Consider the following 19726-nt stretch of genomic DNA (forward strand, 5'->3'; position numbering starts at 1 on the left):
TGGGAAAGAACTTTGAGCAGTCAAGAAAGAGAAAGAAGACCCTTCTGATGGGATTATAGAGGGAGAGCGGTGTATGATGACATCAGAGAGAAAGGTGGGGCCTTGTAGACCACAGATTTAGTGTTTAAGTGTCAGGAAAAGCCATGGAAGGGCTTTAATGAGGGCACTGACAGGACATGACTTAAGTTTCAATGTCAAGTTCACTTTTTCAGGAGGAATGCATTTTGAGGGGGAAGAATGAAAATGAAGAGACTGGCTCTGAAGCTGTTACAGTTGGCTAAGAAACAACTATGGTTTAGACTAAGGCGATAGCAGTGCAGAGGTGGGCAGATGGGAGTTTCAAGATAATTGTGTTTAATAGATCAATAGGACTTGCTAGTCACCTGGATATTGGAATGAAGGAAAGGGAGGAATCATGAATGACTCAGGCTTTTAGCTTCAGTAACTGGTAACTTAACTTCCCTTCTGATACAGGGAAGGCTACACTGAGGGAACCTGCTTAGGAGGGAAGAGTATAGATTAGGGAACAAGCTAAACTGTTTTAACAAAGAGATCCTAAAATATAGTGGTTTATATAAAATAGAAGTGTATTTTCATTTTCACATAACAAGCAAGAGGTGAGCAATCCAAGTGGCAGGCAGTTATGCTTTAACATCTGTCTTCTGTCTCTGGGTCCAAGGTAGCTGCTCCAGTTGCCACCATTTCCAGCCAGTGAGAAGAGAAAAGAGAAAGTGGAAGGCAAGCAATTTCCGTTTTAAAAAATGTGACCTACATATGCCCATATATGAGGGCTCCCCCAACAAATCATCCCCCAGGAGAGAAGAAGTCCCCTTACATTCAAGTCCTTATTATATTTTCCATGTTATAGGGCACTCTTGTTTTATATTAATGAAGAACTGTGAGGACAAGAACATATTAGCCTGATGCCAGCCCAGTTTTGGATTCTTACGGAGGTCATTCAAAAGCTGATCTTGCTCTGCCTCTTTATGTGAGGAAAGCATTGTTTCATCCAATGCTTGGCTGAGTTATGGTTTCCTTGGCGACTGTAATACCAAGATGCGATGGGCAGACATATTCAGACCTCTGCTTTTAGTGACAGGCAACAGATGCCACTTGCTAGAAAAAGAATCAGGTTCTACTCTTGGCTGTGGCACTAACTAGCTGTGTGAATCTGTTTCTCAGTTTTCTCATCAGCAAAATCATGGTGTTCTTCCAATTATAACATTCTGTTTTCTATGAGAATGAAAGAATAGTATGCCCAAGGCCAAAAGTGAGTAAAGAGAACTTCTATAGATTCAGAAGCCAGACTGAATGCTAATTCTATCTGTGGCTCTCAAAATTTACATGTTGGAACCATTTACCAAAGACAATAGATTTTCCTCTAGATCAGAGTTCTCAAACTTGGCCAGATAATTTTTCACTGTGGGTGGCCTGTGCATTGCAGGATATTAAACTGTACCCCTGGCTTCTCACCACTAGATGGTAGAAGCGTCGCACTCTCACTTGTGACGGCCCAAATTTATCCAGACACTGCCAAATGCCCCAGAAGGGCAAAAGTGCCCGGATTGAGAACCACTGATCTAGATGTATTCCTCTAAGTAGGATTAAATAATACACATAAACTTTAATTATCAATAGCTCTATTTTATAGGTAGGAAAACCAGAACATTTCATGAAAAATGAAATTCAATGTACAATGCATAATATAGTCAAAGATCTAAAATGAACTGGCGTCTAAACCATTTCCCATCTTTAATCAATAAACATTATTCTCTTAAGAGGAGGTGAACAAATTACCCATATTAAAAACACTGAAAACAAACACCATTAGTAAGTACCATTAAATGATGAATAGTTCTACATCCCTCTAAGCTCTCTGGATTCTGTTAACTAGCCCTCTAAGGTAAACATAATTATGGCTTTTGTTATGGCTTCATATTTCTTTACAACAGTCACTAAACTAATTTCCAATCTGGTAAACCTAATAACTTACGCCATTTAGTTTTAAACAGAATTCTCTCTTAATCATCAAGCTAAAGTCATAAGAAAATAATGACACAGTCACTTGAAGGTCACCTCAGTCTACTGTTCACCATGTATCTAATCATACATCCTTAAATTAATTCCAGCAGAAAGTCTAAGGAATTCATGGATCAATCTCCCAGCACATCAGGCAGAGTGCTAATACAGTTAAAAGACAATACAGTAGAACATCTTATTTAAACTTCTGATAACAAAACAATACAGAAGCGGAAACCCTCATGAAAATTTTTTTCTCGTTTTGGTAACAAGATCATTAATACTTTATACTTGTGTGATACCGTAAGGTTTAAAGAATAAAATAAGAGAGCTCCGTAATACACTTGAAATATGAAAGACTGTACTAGAACTTACAGGCACAAAGTTGCTTAAGTTCCAGGCACGTCTAGTCAACCCTCATTTTTCATCAGGACAACTTCAAGGAGGCCAGCTTACAAAGAAGCCATTCTCTACAGACGGCTCTTACTCACTACATAGTTCTTAGGGTAAACATGTTTATACTTTGACTGAACTGTCACGTGGATGTTATAATCATGGCGATTGTACATCACTATTCGGTGAAATTTCTTGCCTTCTTTCATGATTTCTTCATTCTTTTTTTCAGTGGACATAAGATTTTCTAAATAGTTTGAATCTTCTAAGTACATCTCATCTCCTGAAAAATAATATTTTAATTTTAGTGTTATTTTATAAAACATTCCAATATATTTGTGATATATAAATCAGTGGTTTTTTTTAATCTATTTCAGGTGTTCGGAACTGAGATAGTTGTTAAAAAATCCTAATTTTTTGTGCTTACCTCAATTTATTTTTTGTGTTTTTAATACCCCCCTACCCTCCCCAGTTCTCCAATTTCCAGCCAAGAATTTTCTTTGGGTACATTTATGACTAGTATTTTTTCATCCTGAACTATAATTTTTTACACTAATTCATGACTCTCTTTATCCCATTCAATGTTAATGTTGGCCTTGATATCCATATATTTTTGGTGTTTCTATGTGGGCTGCTCTAATCATTTTAAGGTTAAATTACAGAAATTATTATTTACACATCAAAACTGCTGAGCTGTCCCACTGAAGGATGAATAACAAATATTTTCACAATTCTGAGAAGTGAGATAAGCAGCCATAAGTGAGACAGGTCACAAAACTCCACCGTAAGCGGCTACAAAACCTCTATCCTGTACTCACCCAACAACAATTGACCACCAACAAACTCTCTTTCAATCAAATAAGTACAATTTACAAGTTCGCATAATTTAAAATTAAAATGTAAAAAAGTGAGCTAATATACAAGAAAGAACTTTGTTAGTGTCTAGGAAATATATTTACATTAAGTGTATATAAAGTAATGTATCCAGAATTTCTGGTTATAATAAATACTATGAATATCTTACAGACCTTGATCTTATTTAATTAGTACCTCTGTAGTGTGTAAAACAGAGACTGTAGTTCATGTCTCTGTGTGAGATAATACTGCCATACGGCCCAGAGCATTAAATGTGAATACTAACAAAAACACTGATAACTCACTGATTTACCTGGTAAAAGCTGGATTGTTCCATCAGCAGTTAATAATGTGATTGGCAGCCATCTTTCCACCCCTTCTAATTCACGATCCAAACAAAATTTGTGCAAGTCAGAGAGAGAGGCAAACTGTTCTAGTCTTCTTATTTCGTAGAACTGTGGAGGTGCAAGCCAAATTTCCTTTGATATGAAGCTTTCAGTTGCCTCTGACGGAGATGACCACTGCAGAAGACAAAGGTAAGGCTTCCTGAAGTTTATCCTATAGACAACGCAAGACTCGAGATCCTTAGATCAGAACCTAAGAGCTAACTGAAAATGTAAAAGTTAATTCATTAATGTGTCTTGCTAGATTCCTCTGAGACAACATGAAAAGATTTGGTGAAGAAAGCTGGGTTGATCCCCTTCAGAGGTTGATTATTGGGACACTGATCCTGAGAACTAGTACATAAACCAGGATAGATCACAAAGGGTTGACCTGGGAGCGTTGTTCAGCATAAAAGGCAGGAGATGCTAAGAAGGCAAGGTGGTTCTGGTCACTCCTAAAGGAAGACTCTGAAGTATAAACTCATGACAGCGGATTGAGAATTTAGTGCCCACTCATTCCTCCCATAAATGGGTGCCTTGGCTAGGCACTGAGGATGTGGTGGTGGATGAGACAAAGATCTCTCAGGCCCTAATAGGGCCTTCAGCAAACAAAATGTAGCGTGATGTGTGCCATGTGTTACAATGAAGGTAAAGAGGCCGGAGCAAGAGAAGCTTTCAGGAAGGTCAAGAGATGTGACTCAGTCTGTCGGACCAGGAGTGTAATAACTGCACGGTATCAACCAGATAGCACTTACCATTTCACTTAAGTGGCCTCACTGCTGTGACCTGCCCACTTTCCCAAGCCTTCCTTCCATACACATTTAGATAAAAAGAGCTGATTCAATAATATGAAATAACCCCAAAAGGTCTTTCTTCAACTGGTTTACTAAATATCTCCTTACACTGGGGAAACTGATTCTCACACCCAAAACCAGGGAGTTGACATTGACTGCCTTGAATATCTGTAGGCCCGAAGTTTACAAGCTTGTATGAGAAACTTGTTAAATCTTCAATCTATGGGGCCCAGCAATCTATGTTTAATAAGCACCCCAGATTCTTCTGAAGTTGGCCAAGGTTACATTTTGAAAAACAAAGCTCTGGCCTCAAAGGACCACCCAATCTCTAAGGTATCCTGTGAGTTCAGTGGTAACAATGAAGATAAAGGGTTAAACAATAGCCATTAACTCACTTAATTCAACCTGTTCAGGTTGGTCTAGACCATAGGCTAAAATAACTTAAATAACTTATTGTTTATTGGTTACTTGTCACTGGTAAAACACTACTTTTACTAGTTACCAGTAAAAGTATTTTGAGCAAAAATACTTTACATAAAGTATTTCCAATCCTTAGGATAACCCTGCATACTCTCATTTTACAGATGAGAAAACGTAGGAAGATCCTCTAACTAAAAAACCTGGGCTTCAAACTCCCAGGGCGGTGGTGGGGTGGGGTGACGCTGGCTCTAAATTCCACTGTTGCCCTTCAGTTTCTGAACTTCGGCAGTACTGACACTTTAAACCAGATAATTCTTTGTGGAAGGATATTCAGCAGCATCCCTGGGCTCTACCCAGTAGAAGCCGGTAGAAGTCCCTGAGTTGTGACAACCAAGAATGTCTCCTGACATTGCTAAACGCACCTGAGGGTGGGATGGGTAAATCATCCCATGTTGAGAACCACTGCAATGAGAAGCCCGCGCACAGCATCGAAGAGTAGACCCCGCTCGCCACAACTAGAGAAAGCCTGCATGCAGCAACAAAGACCCAACACAGCCAAAAATAAATAAATTTATTTTTTAAAAAAAAGAAAGAAAAGGGAGAAAATTTGAAAATATAGCAATAAATCTATTCAAAATAAAGCAGAGAAGAAAAAAGATTGAAAAAAAATGAACAAGGCATCAGGGACCTGTGGAACATTATCAAGTAGTCCAACATACATGGAGTCCCAGAAAACAGAGGGAGGTGAAAAATATTTGAAGAAACAAATAATTAAATAATAAAACAAAAAGAAAACCACGCACATCATAATCAAATTACTGAACACCAATAATTAAGAGGAAATATTTAAAGTAGCCACATACACCAAAAATACAAACACACATTACATACAGAGGAACAGAGAGTTAAAAGCAAACTTTTCTATGAGATGATGGATGTTCACTAAATTTACTGTGGTAATTATGTCATGGGATATGTAAGTCAAATCATTATGCTGTCACCTTAAACTTACAGTGCTGTATGTCAATTATATCTCAGTAAAACTGGAAGAAAAAAAAGACTTCTCAACAGAAGATTATGCAAACCAGAAAATAATGAAGCAACATTTTTAAGTACTGAGAGAGAGAGAAAAAAAAAAAAACCCAAACTGTTAACCTACATAGAATTCTATACCCAGCCAAAATATCTTTCAAAAACCAAAAGCAAAATAATGTATTTTCAGACAAAATTTAGAAGATTCACTGTTTAGAATGAATTCAGATTCATTCATTCTAAACAAATTTAGAAGATCTGAAATACATGACATATTAGAGGTAGTTCTTTAGGCAGAAAGATACCAGATGTAGATTAAATCCACACAAAGTAATGAAGAGTGCTAAGAATGGTACATATGCAGGTAAACATAAAAGACATTTCCCCCTCATTTTCACAGTCTTTAACAGATTGACTATTTAAAGCAAAAATAATCAGTGTATTATAGAGTTTATAATAGAAATAAAAGTCAAATGTATGACAACAAAAGCATAAATGACAGGAGGGGAGAAATGGAAGTATATTATTTTAAGGTTCTAATACTACACATGAAATGAGAGATGTATATTGAAAACCCTAAAGCAATCACAAAGAAGTACAGTTAATAAGTCAATAGTGGAGATAAAACACAGTCCTAAAAATACTCAGTTAATCCAAAAGAAGTCAGGAAAAGAAGAAAAACAGTTCAAATAATAGAGGGGACAGACTAAAAAACTAACAACAAGATGGCAGATTTGAAGTTAACCTTATTGAGAATAACACTGAATACAAATGATCTAAACACTTCAGTTGAAAGGCAGAAATTGTCATATTGGATAAAAAAGTAAGACTATATGCTGCCTACAGGAAACACACTTTAAATATAAAGACACAGATTAAAAGTAAAGAATGGAAAAAAATATACTATGCTATTGCTAATCAAATGAAAGTCTGAGCGGCTGTATTAGTATCAGACGGTAAACTTCAGATTTCAGAATAAGGAACATTGCCAGGGATAAAGAAGGATATTTCGTCATAATCAAAGGCTCAATCCATCAAGCTTGAATAGTCCTAGGCAGCACCTCACAAGGGAGCTTCAGAATACACGAAGCAAAACCTGATGGAACTGAAAAACTGAAAATAGAAAAAGACAAATCCGCAATTATTCTTTGAAGATTTCAGCATTCCTCTCTCAGTACTTGATGGAATACATAAATGATATGAAAGACCTGAGGACACTATCAACGAACTTAACCTAACTGACAGTTCTACAAACACTTCATCAAATACAGCAGAATACACATTCTTTTTAGGTGCAGAGGGATCATTCACCAAGGTAGACCATATTCGTGGCCATAAAAGAAGTCTCAAATGAAACAGTCTCAAATAAATTTTAAAAGACTGAACTACGAGGAAACAAACTGCTGGGGGTTGAAATGAGTTAATGCACGGCAAGTGCTTAGGAAGGAGCCTGGCACCTGATCAGCGCTAGCAGAGCTCCTAGCGTCTCCGCCGGCCTCCTGCTGGAGAAACCGCGTGGGGAGACATCGTCGAGGCCCTGGGGCTGTGAAGCCGGGGAAAGTAGAAAGCAGTTCACCAAGGTCATGGCTTTGGCCTGCTGGCCGGGGGCCGGACCACCTGGGTCCCATGCCCGCTCAGTCGCGTACTGGCTGTATGTCCCTGAGCAAGCGAATTAGCTTCCCTGGACCCGGCCTATCTGGAGGTTCCGGATGGGCCTGGGCCGCCGGCCGGGGGTGGGGTCCTCATTCCCAAGCTCCAGTGGGTCCCCACTCCGCGCCGGGAGGACGCCTACCTGGCAGTCCACCACCTCCACGAAGTCGGGGAAGACCGGCGGCGGCTCGCACAGGCAGCACAGAAAGAAGGTAGTCTCGAAGCGGCGGCCATGGCGCTGCATGAAAGGCGTGAGCCAGGCGCTCCAGTCGTGCAGCGCCCAGATGTCGGGAGTGCAGTCTAGGTGAGCGCACAGGCGCAGGAAGTGCTGCGGGTCTCGGCGGACGCGGGTGCGCCAGTCAGCCAGGGCCGGCGGCGGCGCGAGGGCGCGGCCCGGCTCGGACGCGACGGGCCCGGGGACCCTGGGCCGCAGCAACAGCACGCCAGCCTCCTCGAAGGCCTCGCGGATGGCGCAGATGCGGAAGGCAACGTCATCCGGCAGCGCCGCCTCGTCCCCGTCGGCGGCTCCGGGCCTGGCATCTGGCAGCACCGGGAAGGTGGCGCGTCTGGGCGGCGCCGGGCCCAGGCCGAAGCGGGGCGGCCGGTGGTGCGGCGCGAAGAGGCTCAGCCAGTCGGCGGAGCGGTCTGCCGCGTCCAGCACCCCACCCGGGAAGACGTGCGCCCCGGGCAAGAAGCCTTGGCGCGCGGAGCGCAGCAGCAGCAGCAGCCGGAAGGCCTCGGCGGGCGGCGGGGGCCGCGGCGGGGCGGCGACCACCGGGAGCGTCCAGCCCGCAGCCAGCACCACGGTGGCCGCCCGCCGCCAACTGCTTGGGCCCGGCCGCAGGGGGCCGCTCATGGCGTGTGGCGGCGCGCGACTTCCGGGCTCAGCTTCTGGTGAGGCTGGAGTTTTCCCCGGGCCTGAGGACGGAGGCCGGCGTCTCGCTGGGTGAACTCCCGGCAAGGTGCGCGCTGGGCGATCGGTGAACCCGGGCTGTTTGGCCTCACCCGCGCCTGCCTGTAAGGGGGAGAAGCAGGCGTGTGCCAGTGCGGTGAAGCTCCGCCTCGAGTGCCGTTGTTCCCAGCCAGGTCACTCTCGCGGGGCAAGGGCTGTCACAGCCGCTTGCTAGGAGGGCCTCAACACCCTCACTCCGGACACATGGACCAAGAGCAGGAATGCTTATGATTGCACAATGACCTGTCGAGGTAAAAGTGCGATGCAAACCTAAGTCTGGTGACACCAAAACCCGAGAACTAGGACTTTCTCGATTAAACAAAGAGGGTTTGTTTCCTTTGGCGGGGGGTGGGGTAGGGGTGGATGGGGGGGGCGTCCAAGGGCTAGGTGTCCGAGCTTTGCAGGCTCACATGAACCCCAGCAATGAAAAACTGATGCATGAACCAGATACCAAATTACAAATTTCACACTGCACAGTCTGAGGGTGAAAGGTCCTCCTTGAATCCCCAGACAAGCTCCCATCTTGTGATCTGGACACCTTTTATTGTCAGGGCACCTGGGACCACCTTAAGCATCTTAGGTCACTGGATAATTTCCACTTTCATGGGAGAATTTTAATCCAAGCCTAGAGATGGAAATTTTGCTCTGCTCCACCTTTAGAAAGAGCCTGTTAAAGCAGTCTTCTCTTTTATAGCTCCTTATTCGTTACTAACGGTTTCTCCACAATTGCTATTATAGTTGATCACCCATTTGTTATGTGTCCGGATGTGCATATAGACTATTGTTGAGCCTCATTTTCAAACTATCATTTTAATGTGGGATATTCCCTGGGGGAGGATCCAGAGAGGGCAACAGTAGTATTTAGGTTGATTTTTGTTGGCATCATTTTCTAAAGATGCAGATCCCTGTGTACTGACCGCATCCCAGAAACAGGAAACAAGACCACATGTTTAGAAAAACACACAGAGGCCAAGGGAGAACACATGTACTGGCAGGTTGGGGGAGGGGCGTGGAGTCTGCCAAATTTCATCCATCTTGAGTCTCTGCATAATCCACAGTTAGGGACCCCTCCCTTACCTGCTTTCCCACTGATGGCTCTCTGCTCTGAGACAATCATTTCACAATCTATTGTGGAGTCTAGGATGGCACCCTGGAGCCTGTGTTTTTAACAATCCCCCAACTTCTCCAGGTGATTTCAGTGCTTTAAGCCATGGGAAGCCATAAAAGGTGGTGACATGATTAAGTTCATATCTTCAAAGGTCACCCTGACAACAGCCTGATGACTCAATTGGATGGGGCTGTTCTGGAGGCCCGTGGAACGTGCTGGGGAAGAAATGGTGAGGGTCTAAACTAGGAGAGTGGCTGTGAAGAGGGGGTGAGGGAGGTGGGAAGAAGGGAATGATTCACCAGAGAGTATTTAGGAGGTAGACTTGAGGTAATGTGGTAATTGGTTGAATATGCAGAGCAAGGGAAAAGAAGGAATTAAAGTTTTAGCTTGGGAGGTTGAAAACTCGGTGGCTTCAAACAATGAACATTTATTATCTCACAGTTTCTGTGGTTCAAGATTTCAAGAGCATCTTAGATGGGTTGTTCTGTCTCAGTATTTCACATGAGACTGGTGAGCATGTCAGCTGGGGCTTGGTTAGGGGCTGAGGGATCCATTTCTACAATGTCTCACTCATATGGCCGTTGGCCAGAGGCCTCAGTTCCTCACCATATTGGCCTCTCCATAGTGCTGCTTGGATGTCTTTGAGACATGGTAGTTAATGATCCAAGAGAGTGGAAGGAAGAAGTCATGATGCATTTCCTGACTTAGCCTCAGGAGTCACATTCCATCACTTCCACAGTATCCTATTGTTACACTGGTCAGCCCTATGCCGTGTGAGAGGGGACTACATGAAAACACCAGGTGGTAGGGATCATTGGTGGTCATCTTGGAGGCTGGCTACCACAGTGGATAAAAAAAACCATCGAAGCATTAGGAGAAAACAGGTAAATTCCTCTATAGTCTTTGACTCAAAATCTAGAAGCATAAGGGAAAAGATTGATCAATTTGACACACTGTACATATTTATAACTTTATTATGACAGAAGACACCATAAGAAAGTCCAAGATATAATAAACTGAGAAAATATCTCTAATGCCTATCACAAAGGACTGAGAAGAAAAAACCTCCAATTGTGTAGAAAATGGGCAAGAGATATGGAAAGACAGTTGGTTGTGATTTATGTAAGGTCACACGTGCAGCAAGTGTTGTTTGGAATCTGTCTCCAGACCTATTGGCGTGTCCTCCAAGTGTCCTGCTCCGCCCTGTTCTGCCAGGGGCACAGTGCCAGCTACTCCAGGCCTGACAGTAAGTGCACACAACCATCCCCTACTAGGGCTAGCAGTTACCATGTGCCACTTGATCACAAGAGTCATTTTGTTTATGACAACAGTTGCTTACTTCAGAGAAGGACACTTGACTCTTGGTTCTCATGTTCCACTGGTCTGGTCTTCCCCAGCTATCTTTACAATAACAAATGTTCTTATTTGATTAGAACATGCATGATCCTGAAAGAAAAAAAAACAACTTTCCAAACGTCATATTGTTTCTTACCCATAGCTCCAAGTGGACTTTTATTTCAACCTCTACTTCATTGAGCCCAAATTCATTTCTGTTATCCATTATTTATCACGTTTTTCAGTGGAAAAAGAAAGGAAGAGAATGCGGGGGCTAGCCATGGAGAAATGACTTCAGCTTGGAGAATCCACAGTAGCAGGAGAGTTTGTTCAGCCTGCCTAGAAACGAAGGCATGTCACTGCAGTTAAATGGAATTCACCTATGAATGACCAGCAACATCCAGTGCACCAAGAATCATCACATAAAAATGATTTCTCAAAATGTTTTTTGAAAAGGGTTTAAAAAAGGTTCACAATATGTTTTCTCAAAAATGCATAGATTCCACTTAGGTGACATTCTGGAAAAGGCAACACTGTAGGGACAGAAATCAGATCATGGGGTGAGAGCAAAGGATTGCCTACAAATCCTTCCCATGGGGGAGTTCCCATGGGGGAACTCTCGGGTGGTGATGAAGACATTCTATATCTTGATTGCAGCGGTGGATACATGGTTGTACACATTTGTCAAAACTCAAATCTGCACACCTAAGAAGGGTGAATGTTACTGTATTTAAATTATACCTCAATGAGTTTGACTTTAAAAATGTACAGATTCCAACTTCTCGATCAACCTGAATTTCCCTCTGTAACCTTGACCTTTTTATTACATACCTTCTTTCATTGACAAGTTTATCTAGTTTTAATCTTCAAAATGATTTCCAGCCGATTTTACCTAAGTTATAGAAAGTTAATGTTTTCATATATATTGCTTCTTTTGTCCAACCGTCCCATTTTAGGCAGCCAACATTTATTGAGCCCTGTGCCTGCAAAAAGTCTTACCTCAATATCCCTATGAAGTATATCCTATTATTACTCCCATTGTAAGGATAAGGAAATTGAGGTCAGGGAAATTAATGAAAATCTTCAATGAGAATGGATCTGGGGCTTCCCTGGTGGCACAGTGGTTGAAAGTCCACCTGCCGATGCAGGGGACACGGGTTCGTGCCCCGGTCCGGGAAGATCCCACATGCCACGGAGCGGCTGGGCCCGTGAGCCATGGCCGCTGAGCCTGCGCATCCGGAGCCTGTGCTCCGCAACGGGAGGGGCCACAACAGTGAGAGGCCCACGTAACACACACACACACACAAAAAAAAGAATGGATCTGAACTCAGGGGTACCCTATTCCATAGTCAGTGCTCCTAACCTCGATGCTATTCTGTCTTGATGCTGCATTTCAAAACGTGCTTCTGATTCCCTGCAGGTAAGATTCCAAAAGTTTTGCTTTGCCTGTTTGTGGCACCTGGCGGGGTGGGGGAGGGGATGTGTGTTCTGAAATTGTTTCTCATTATAAATGAGACCCTGTTAAAATTTATATTTTAATAACTACTATTTTCTGGATGATAAGAGCATTCAAACTTTTATTGTAAAAACAATATAACAATATTAAATATATATTGAAAAAATACCATTCATAATTCCACCACCTTTACGTTTTCATTTCTGTATATTTCCTCTTAGATCTTCTCTATGTGCCTAACACATACCTACAGACAAAGGACGTTCAAATTTGCTTTCTGACAACAGCATGTTAGAAGGACTCTTGAAAATCATTTTGCCAACAGGAGTTCTCATTTGGCTTGTTTATGTTTGTCATATAAGCCTTAAGGTTATAACATTCTAAACTGAAACACCAAAGAAGCAGGATGCCCAAGATCTCACAGTACTGCAATGAAAACACCCACAATCCTCTGTGTAATGAGATGAAAATAAGTAAATTAAAGAGAGGAATGCTTTTCCAGAAATCCATCTTGTGCTCATGGACAGAGAGCTGCAGCATGTGGTCAGTTCCTGCACCTTCGGTCAGTTCCTAAGAGCCAAAGAAACAGTATTTGAACATGACTTTGATCTACATTGACCACAGCCAAAGATCGTTTATGTGGAGACCTACTATTCTTCCTGGATTCCATCCTGCATTAAAAGATGAGTATAATTGTATTGTAGAAAAGCACCTGGAGATATACAATCCTGGAGTCTTTCTGAATATCTCTTTATGTAATGAAATCTGTGAAGGGTAAATATGTTGATCAGGATATTCACTTCAATTTAAATGTGCATGAAGAAGATTAAGAATATCTTAAAAACTCATAAGAGTTGGGCTTCCCCGGAGGCGCAGTGGTTGAGCGTCCGCCTGCCGATGCAGGGAACGCGGGTTCGTGCCTCGGTCTGGGAGGATCCCACATGCCGCGGTAGCGGCTGGGCCCGTGAGCCATGGCCGCTGAGCCTGCGCGTCCGGAGCCTGTGCTCCGCAACGGGAGAGGCTGCAACAGTGAGAAGCCCGCATACCGAAAAAAAAAAAAAAAAAAAGGAGTTGATAGCTGAATCATTTGAGGGTGCCTTTTTCAACTAAGTTATAAATGCTGCACGTTATCTTTAATTTTTAATTATTAATAGCCATTTAGTTAGACGTGTCATTCAAACAGTAGACACGGAGCATTTAATTCCAACTAAGATCTGTTGCCATATACAAAACAGCCCATGCTGTGCTAATTTCCCAAAATCAGGCAGCCAATGCAATTATACTTCTGAGGGCACCAGGTCAGTTACAGAACAGGATTCTCTTAGACTCCATGACAAATGATGGGATTTCACATCTCTAATTTACCAGAATCAGTTTAGATTGCTGGGTAAAACAAACTGTTTAATAAACACTAGGCTTTCTTGGACTCAGAGTCTGAATTTAAATTCCTAATCTAATTTAAACACTATAAATAAGTAGCTATAAATCTAATTTAAACACTATAAATAAGTAGCATTTATACACATTTGCTTTTAAGTCCAGACACTAATCCTGATGTGGACTAAAATCGCAGTAAGCTTCTGATTTTTAAAATTCATATGGAATTTTACCAACAGACTAATTTTGGACAAACTAAGATTCCATTTCCATACACACCAAAACCAACAATTACAACCCCCTCCCCACCAAAACCCCCCAAAAAAACCCTTTTTCGTTTAACTGCATTCTATTAAATGTTTTAAGCCCTGGAAGGGAACTTTGAGTTAATCAGTTGTCCCCCCCCCCCCACCCCACCCCCCCCCACCCCCCCCCACCCCCCCCCCTCCCCCCCCCCCCCCCCCCCCCCCCCCCCCCCCGCCATTTCAAAGATGAGGGAAGTGAGGCACAGGGAAGTCAGTGACTTGCCTGAGGTACTCAGAGAGAAAGGCAGAGCCCTGCCCATCACAGCTGGTCCCACGTTGCAGGAGGAGGCATTCCCCAAAGGAAGGCAGAGGCCACTCCTACAGCACTTTTGTTTCTTAGCCTGCCTTGCAGGATCACACTTTGGGGCTTGTACCCTTCACAAACATTCATTACAGAACAGAGAACTGCATTCTGAGAAGTAACTGTGTAGCTAAAAATGTATCGATGTGTACATTGAAAAGGAAAATGCAGCACGATCAGGGTCCTCATGCAAACTAGAACTCTCTTCAACCCAAACTGCTTTTTAGTCATTGGACAGCACACATCTCTTATGTAGCTTATTGTAAACCTTAGGTAAATTGTGAAGTTTATGCTCTAATTTGACTTACCAAAAATATTTTCCCTTGTGGCATTTAAAAGCATACATTCTTAGAGAACAGGAAAAAAGAATTTGCCAGGCATATTTTTCTTCTACAAACATTATCATGTTTTCTGTTTTTTTCTAATAGGAATAGTTGAAAGTTCCTGTGATAAGTGCCTTGGCATTCCAAGTTCTTGTTTTCTCAGTATCAGATAAAGCTGTGCTATTTTCCTAAAAGAGAAGCCAGGCATGTTTTCTCTTACAGGTATTAACTTTACAAGAGATTTATAATAGCACTTAACTTTTGAGGTAAAGATCTATCCTTTAACTTGTACCTTTAATTTAGGAAAGTAGACTCTAACACTGACCATTATCATATATACCCTATATTAAATATTTGTAATTTTTTAATCACTTGTATCATGGTATAAGATCATAACAACTATTTTTAGAAAATTAATGACTTTGATATCCAACATCTACATTGAATCAGGCTTCTACCAGAAAGCAACCTCTTGAATTATACATAGAAATGAGAGCAGGGAGATATTGCTGTTATTGAGCAGCCTATTGCTCAAGCAGAAAGTGATTTTGCTTACATCATATAGCAAAAGTCCTGTCAGGCAATGTTATAACTCCAAATAATGCCAAATATTACAAATGCTTAACATTTTCAAAGAGTTGTATAGGTTAACATGTCCATAGGATAAATACGTTTATTGTAATTCAGCTTTTTTGGTGTGTGTGCAATACTTTACCACTAGATTCAGTGAGCAGAGGATTCTCAGAATCAGGTACACATCTGATTGCACATATAAGTAAATACTCAAGGATCTGCCAAGTGGGTGGAAAGAGCGAAAACAAAAAAATTTTGCTTGTCCCAATTGATCTCTATGGATTACACAACTTCTACGCTTGATCTTAGCCAAAAGGCAGAGAAGCAATGGATTACACAACTTCTGATGGGTTGTTTCTTTAATAGATTCTGATGAATCATGACCCAAAACTCGTTGATAAGGACAAAGAATCACAGTTTTAGAGACAACAGAATATATGTAGGGATATTTTCCAACACTGGGTCACAATATGCCCCAGCCTCTTTTTTTTTTTTTAAAGATTTAATTTAATTTATTTTTGGTTGCATTGGGTCTTCGTTGTGGTGCGCAGGCTTCTCATTGTGGTGGCTACTCTTGTTGCGGAGCACGGGCTCTAGGCACGAGGGCTTCAGTGGTTGCAGCACTCGGGCTCAGTAGTTGTGGTCCACAGGCTCTAGAGCACAGGCTCACTAGTTGTGGCGCACGGGCTTAGTTGCTCCACAGCACATGGGATCTTCCTGCCCCAGGGATCGAACCCGTGTCCCCTGCAATGGCAGGTGGATTCTTATCCACTGAGCCACCAGGGAAGTCCCCCCAGCCTCCCCTTACCTGAAAGAAATGAGACTTTGGGGAAGGTGACAGAGATTCTGTGTTGTGTTGCATGTGGGATGAGGAAGAGGGGAGTTAGAAAACTTTCTATGTCAATTCGGAAGGCAGGTGTAAAAAGAATTTGACATGGCCCAATTCAGTCACCCAGATCGGATGAAGCAGAAGGAGTTCCTTTTATTAGTTATTGTTATAGAACTCTTAATCGGCTTAAGACTTCTGGGTCTTTTAAAACCATTATCACAGAAACACACAAACAGATCCTCTGCTTTCACTATCTACAGTACTGGAATCTGTGTGCTCAGGAGGAGTGGGAGTGGGAGTGGGTGATCAAGGCTGGGAGGGTGGCCCGTCGGACTGGGTGCCCAGACAGCACTACTGCTGCTATTTGCTTCTGACCCTTGACCCTCCAAACTGCCCTTGTGAAAACTTGCCAATTCCCTCCTTTTAGTCCCCTTTCTCACTTCTGGGGTGAAAAAGAGAGAGAAAAAAAATCCGTGTCACTTTTCAGCCAAACCAATCTCTGGGTTTTATTCCAAACTACCTTCAGAGTTAAACGCATCTGTTTTCTCAGCCTTACTTCCCCAACAAGGCTCTCTCTGATCCACAGGTGGGAGCTCTGTGCAGGCAAATTCAGGCAGTGCTCAGGCAAATTCCAGCCTGGGACCTAAGGTGTTTACCACATTTCCTTATTTACTGCCACAAAGAGGCTAGGGCCACCTAACTTCTGTCATCTACATCTGTGGTTCCAGTAGTTTATGCTATGATCTCCTGCCTTAAGAAGATAGATTTTAAAAATAGGTGGAGATGTATGTTTAGCAATCTAAGTATATAAGTAAAGACACTGTGTATGACTCATTGGCACCCGTATGAATTCGTGGCCAAATGTCCTTTATAAAAAAAAAAACAGCTTTGACAGTACACAATGTGGCTACAGGATTTTTCTAACAAATGATTTTTGTTTTAATCTCCTTAAATTTGAAGTTAAAGCTGTTACGTTCTAACCCAGTCTCAGGGCTAATTGGCTCAAGACCTCTGTGCCCAGTGATGCCCCACTTGACCCTCTCAGGGGGCAGTGTCCAGGTCAGGGAGCTGTGCAGCTCCCTCCAAAGCCAGCTCTCCTACTGGCCAGCAAGCAAATTCCAAGGGATAGATAGGATTAAGGGCTCCAAAGAGGATTCCCCAGCCCTCCCCCAAAGGAGGATAAAAACTCTAGTCTAGTTCTGGAACAAAAATAAGCCCCAGCTAAGGAGAAAGTGCCTGTTTAGATAGCCGGTGGCCCTTCCCAAAGCTTGCACCCCTTCCAGACTGACTGGGCAGAGCCCTTTTCAATAGGCAAGGGTGTGCAGAAGTGTGTAATCGTGTGCTAAAAGAAAGCACGTTGCATGAACTTCTATTTGCACACTCTCCTAAGCTTAGGCCCCAAAGGATTAAGGTAATAAAAACTGCTTACCTCTTATTGCAATTTGTTTTCTCGTCTAGAAAACAAACCCAACACACACCGGCCAAAACACACTTCATTTCACCTCACCCTCTTTCCAAACTGCCCCACTCGGAGAATGGGAATCACCGGCAGGGGTGGGGACACCAAGCTCAGACTCAGTGTAAACACGCCCCTGCAGCACAGGCGGTAACCTATTAACTCGGAGGAATCTCCGCTCACTACGAACGGTTTTCTATTAATAGGGGATAAAGCTCCTGCATACATTAGCGGTAATGACCCGGTGGCCCGCGCAAAATTAACTGCTCCCGGGCCATCAAGAGGAAGCCATGTTCTGCCCAGGCAGATGTGTGCTTGAAACGCGCGTATAAACATACACGTACACACGCAGGGTTTTAGAACCGCTCCCCTTAAACATGCCAGATCCCACTCTCATCCCTAGTCCTGGCGGTTGCAGATGTTCTCCGAGGGGTGTCTCCGGGTAGCGAGTAGTGGCGGCGGAGGTCGTTCGCGTATGGGTCAACTCAGCTTCGCCACACACACGGCCAAGGCCACAGCCGCCAGCAGCACGGCGCTGAAGATGGTGGCGGCCAGGGCCTTGCTCAGGTCGCAGGGCCCCGTGCGCTGCTCTACGGACACACCGCGCATCGAGGAGACGCCGGCGCTGGGCCTGGCCAGGAGCTCGGCGCCTGCCGCCTGCCGGGCCTGCACCGTCCAGCGGGGCACGTTGACCTTCATCTCCATGTCGTGGATCATCTCGCCCACCTGAAGGATCTCCCGCTCCAGCTGGTGAAGGTCTTCCACGTCGAAGCCGCGCTCCGCCTCGTGCCGCAGGCTGCGGGCGCTCAGGGCGCGCGCCGCTACGTTCGCTGCGCCGCCTTCCACCCCGGTACGCACGAGCGGCCGCAGCGGCTTATTCAGCGGGAACTCGGTGCCCAAGGTCAGCGCACGCCGCATGTCCGCTTCCAGCAGGTCCAGGCAGCCAGAGAAGGCCACCCAGAGGCGCTCGAACTCGGCACGTTCCTCAGCGCCCAGGCCCCGGTCGCGCAGCGGAGCGGTCAGTCGGGCGCGGATGACCACCGCCAGCTCTTGCGCCTTCTGCCGCGTCTTCTGCAGCTCCTCTCGCAGGTTCTGCGAGTCCGCGGAGCCGCCGATGGTCAGTGCCAGGTGGTGGTAGCATGCAGTCGCCTTATTGAGCGCGTCCAGTAGTGCCTTGCACTCCTCCTTCGCCATGGCGCTGCTCTCCGGCGCAGCCCGGCCGCCTGCGCCCCTCTCAGCCTCACGCCCTCAGCACAGCAGGACACAGCCAGCCCCGACGGCGTCCCCTGGCCAGGCGGCCCGAGCACTCCTCATGGCCTGAGAGGAGCTAGCCACTGCCGCTGCTGTCTACAGAGCCGCTCAGGATCCACGACGTGCGCTTCCGCGGACTCGGCGCGGAGAGAGAGCCCCGTTAGCTGTTTCCCGTCCCCTCGTCCATCCTCCCCAGGTGCGCTCCTAGTCACACGCCGAATCTCTGCGCAGTCCTCGCCTCCACGGTAGCCACCCGCGAAGCCCGGGTTGCGGTCGCCATCCTCCTCCGGTGCAGTCGCCAGGGCTAGCGGGGCGCGGAGCCGCGCCCTCCGCCTTAGCTGCTGCCAAGGGCGGCCGGGTAGGGTTTCTTAGGATCCGCCCACCCCCTCCCGTCCTCGCTGGGCGCTTTCATCCCCTGGACCAGGGATAGGCGGGGCCCCACGCGGGAGGTCACGTGTAGGTCCCCCATCTCCCCCTCCGCACCCCATTACGGTCTGCAATATTAGCGCTCGTCAGATCCAATCCTCTGTTTTACGGAAGGGGAAACTGAGGCTCGATTAAAAAAAAGGGGGGCTAAGATCACGCCACGTCCATGCAAGTGAAGAGGCTAGAACCCAGGTACCCTGACTCTTAGACCCTGCCAGCGACGGGAGTGGTATGCCTCGTAGGATTGGGCACCTCCGTCTCCCAAAACGAGCAGTAAAGGGCGATCTGCGAGGCGGGACGGCTCCCAAAATCTCCCCTTCCTAGTCCAGCCCGCTTTCCAGCAACAGAGCTTGGACCCCACCCCTTGGATCAGATCTGCTCTCGGCCCCGCCCCCTCCCGTTCCGGGCACGCGCAGTCGGTGGCTCTGGGCTGGTCCAGCCTGAGTAGGAAGTGCTGTGTGCCTCCTGAGCCAGTGCTGTGTGCCTCC

General features: G+C 44.9%; 2 protein-coding genes across 3 annotated transcripts; both read right to left on the minus strand.

Moving 5' to 3' along the window:
* Window positions 1-1733: 1733 nt before the first annotated feature.
* Window positions 1734-8749, minus strand: NUDT19 (nudix hydrolase 19). Its single transcript, XM_032614894.1, has 3 exons — window positions 7689-8749; window positions 3581-3788; window positions 1734-2695 (listed from the first exon to the last, which is right to left on the minus strand). The coding sequence occupies exons 1-3, from the start codon at window positions 8400-8402 to the stop codon at window positions 2490-2492; spliced, it is 1128 nt and encodes a 375-aa protein (XP_032470785.1). The 5' UTR covers window positions 8403-8749; the 3' UTR covers window positions 1734-2489.
* A 3386-nt stretch (window positions 8750-12135) lies between these two features.
* Window positions 12136-19621, minus strand: RGS9BP (regulator of G protein signaling 9 binding protein). 2 transcript variants are annotated; one of them, XR_004347141.1, is made up of 2 exons: window positions 17535-19197; window positions 12136-12967 (listed from the first exon to the last, which is right to left on the minus strand). XR_004347141.1 is itself a non-coding variant. In XM_032614895.1 (1 exon), the coding sequence occupies exon 1, from the start codon at window positions 18753-18755 to the stop codon at window positions 18042-18044; it is 714 nt and encodes a 237-aa protein (XP_032470786.1). In that variant the 5' UTR covers window positions 18756-19621; the 3' UTR covers window positions 17047-18041. The 2 variants fall into 2 exon arrangements, 1 of the variants encoding a protein (XP_032470786.1); XM_032614895.1 differs by lacking the exon at window positions 12136-12967 and having other exon boundaries at window positions 17047-19621.
* Between the last annotated feature and the right edge of the window lie 105 nt (window positions 19622-19726).

This window comes from Phocoena sinus, chromosome 19 (genome assembly GCF_008692025.1).
Source record: "Phocoena sinus isolate mPhoSin1 chromosome 19, mPhoSin1.pri, whole genome shotgun sequence".
Taxonomy (NCBI): Eukaryota; Metazoa; Chordata; class Mammalia; order Artiodactyla; family Phocoenidae; genus Phocoena; species Phocoena sinus.

Coding starts and splice junctions, on each gene's coding strand:
- NUDT19 (XM_032614894.1), bottom strand. CDS start 8,402: ATGAGCGGCCCCCTGCGGCCGGGCCCAAGCAGTTGGCGGCGGGCGGCC. Junction 3,789..7,688: donor TGGAGGTGGTGGACTGCCAG/GTAGGCGTCCTC, acceptor TGTCTTCTGCAG/TGGTCATCTCCGTCAGAGGC. Junction 2,696..3,580: donor AACAATCCAGCTTTTACCAG/GTAAATCAGTGA, acceptor ATTATTTTTCAG/GAGATGAGATGTACTTAGAA.
- RGS9BP (XM_032614895.1), bottom strand. CDS start 18,755: ATGGCGAAGGAGGAGTGCAAGGCACTACTGGACGCGCTCAATAAGGCG.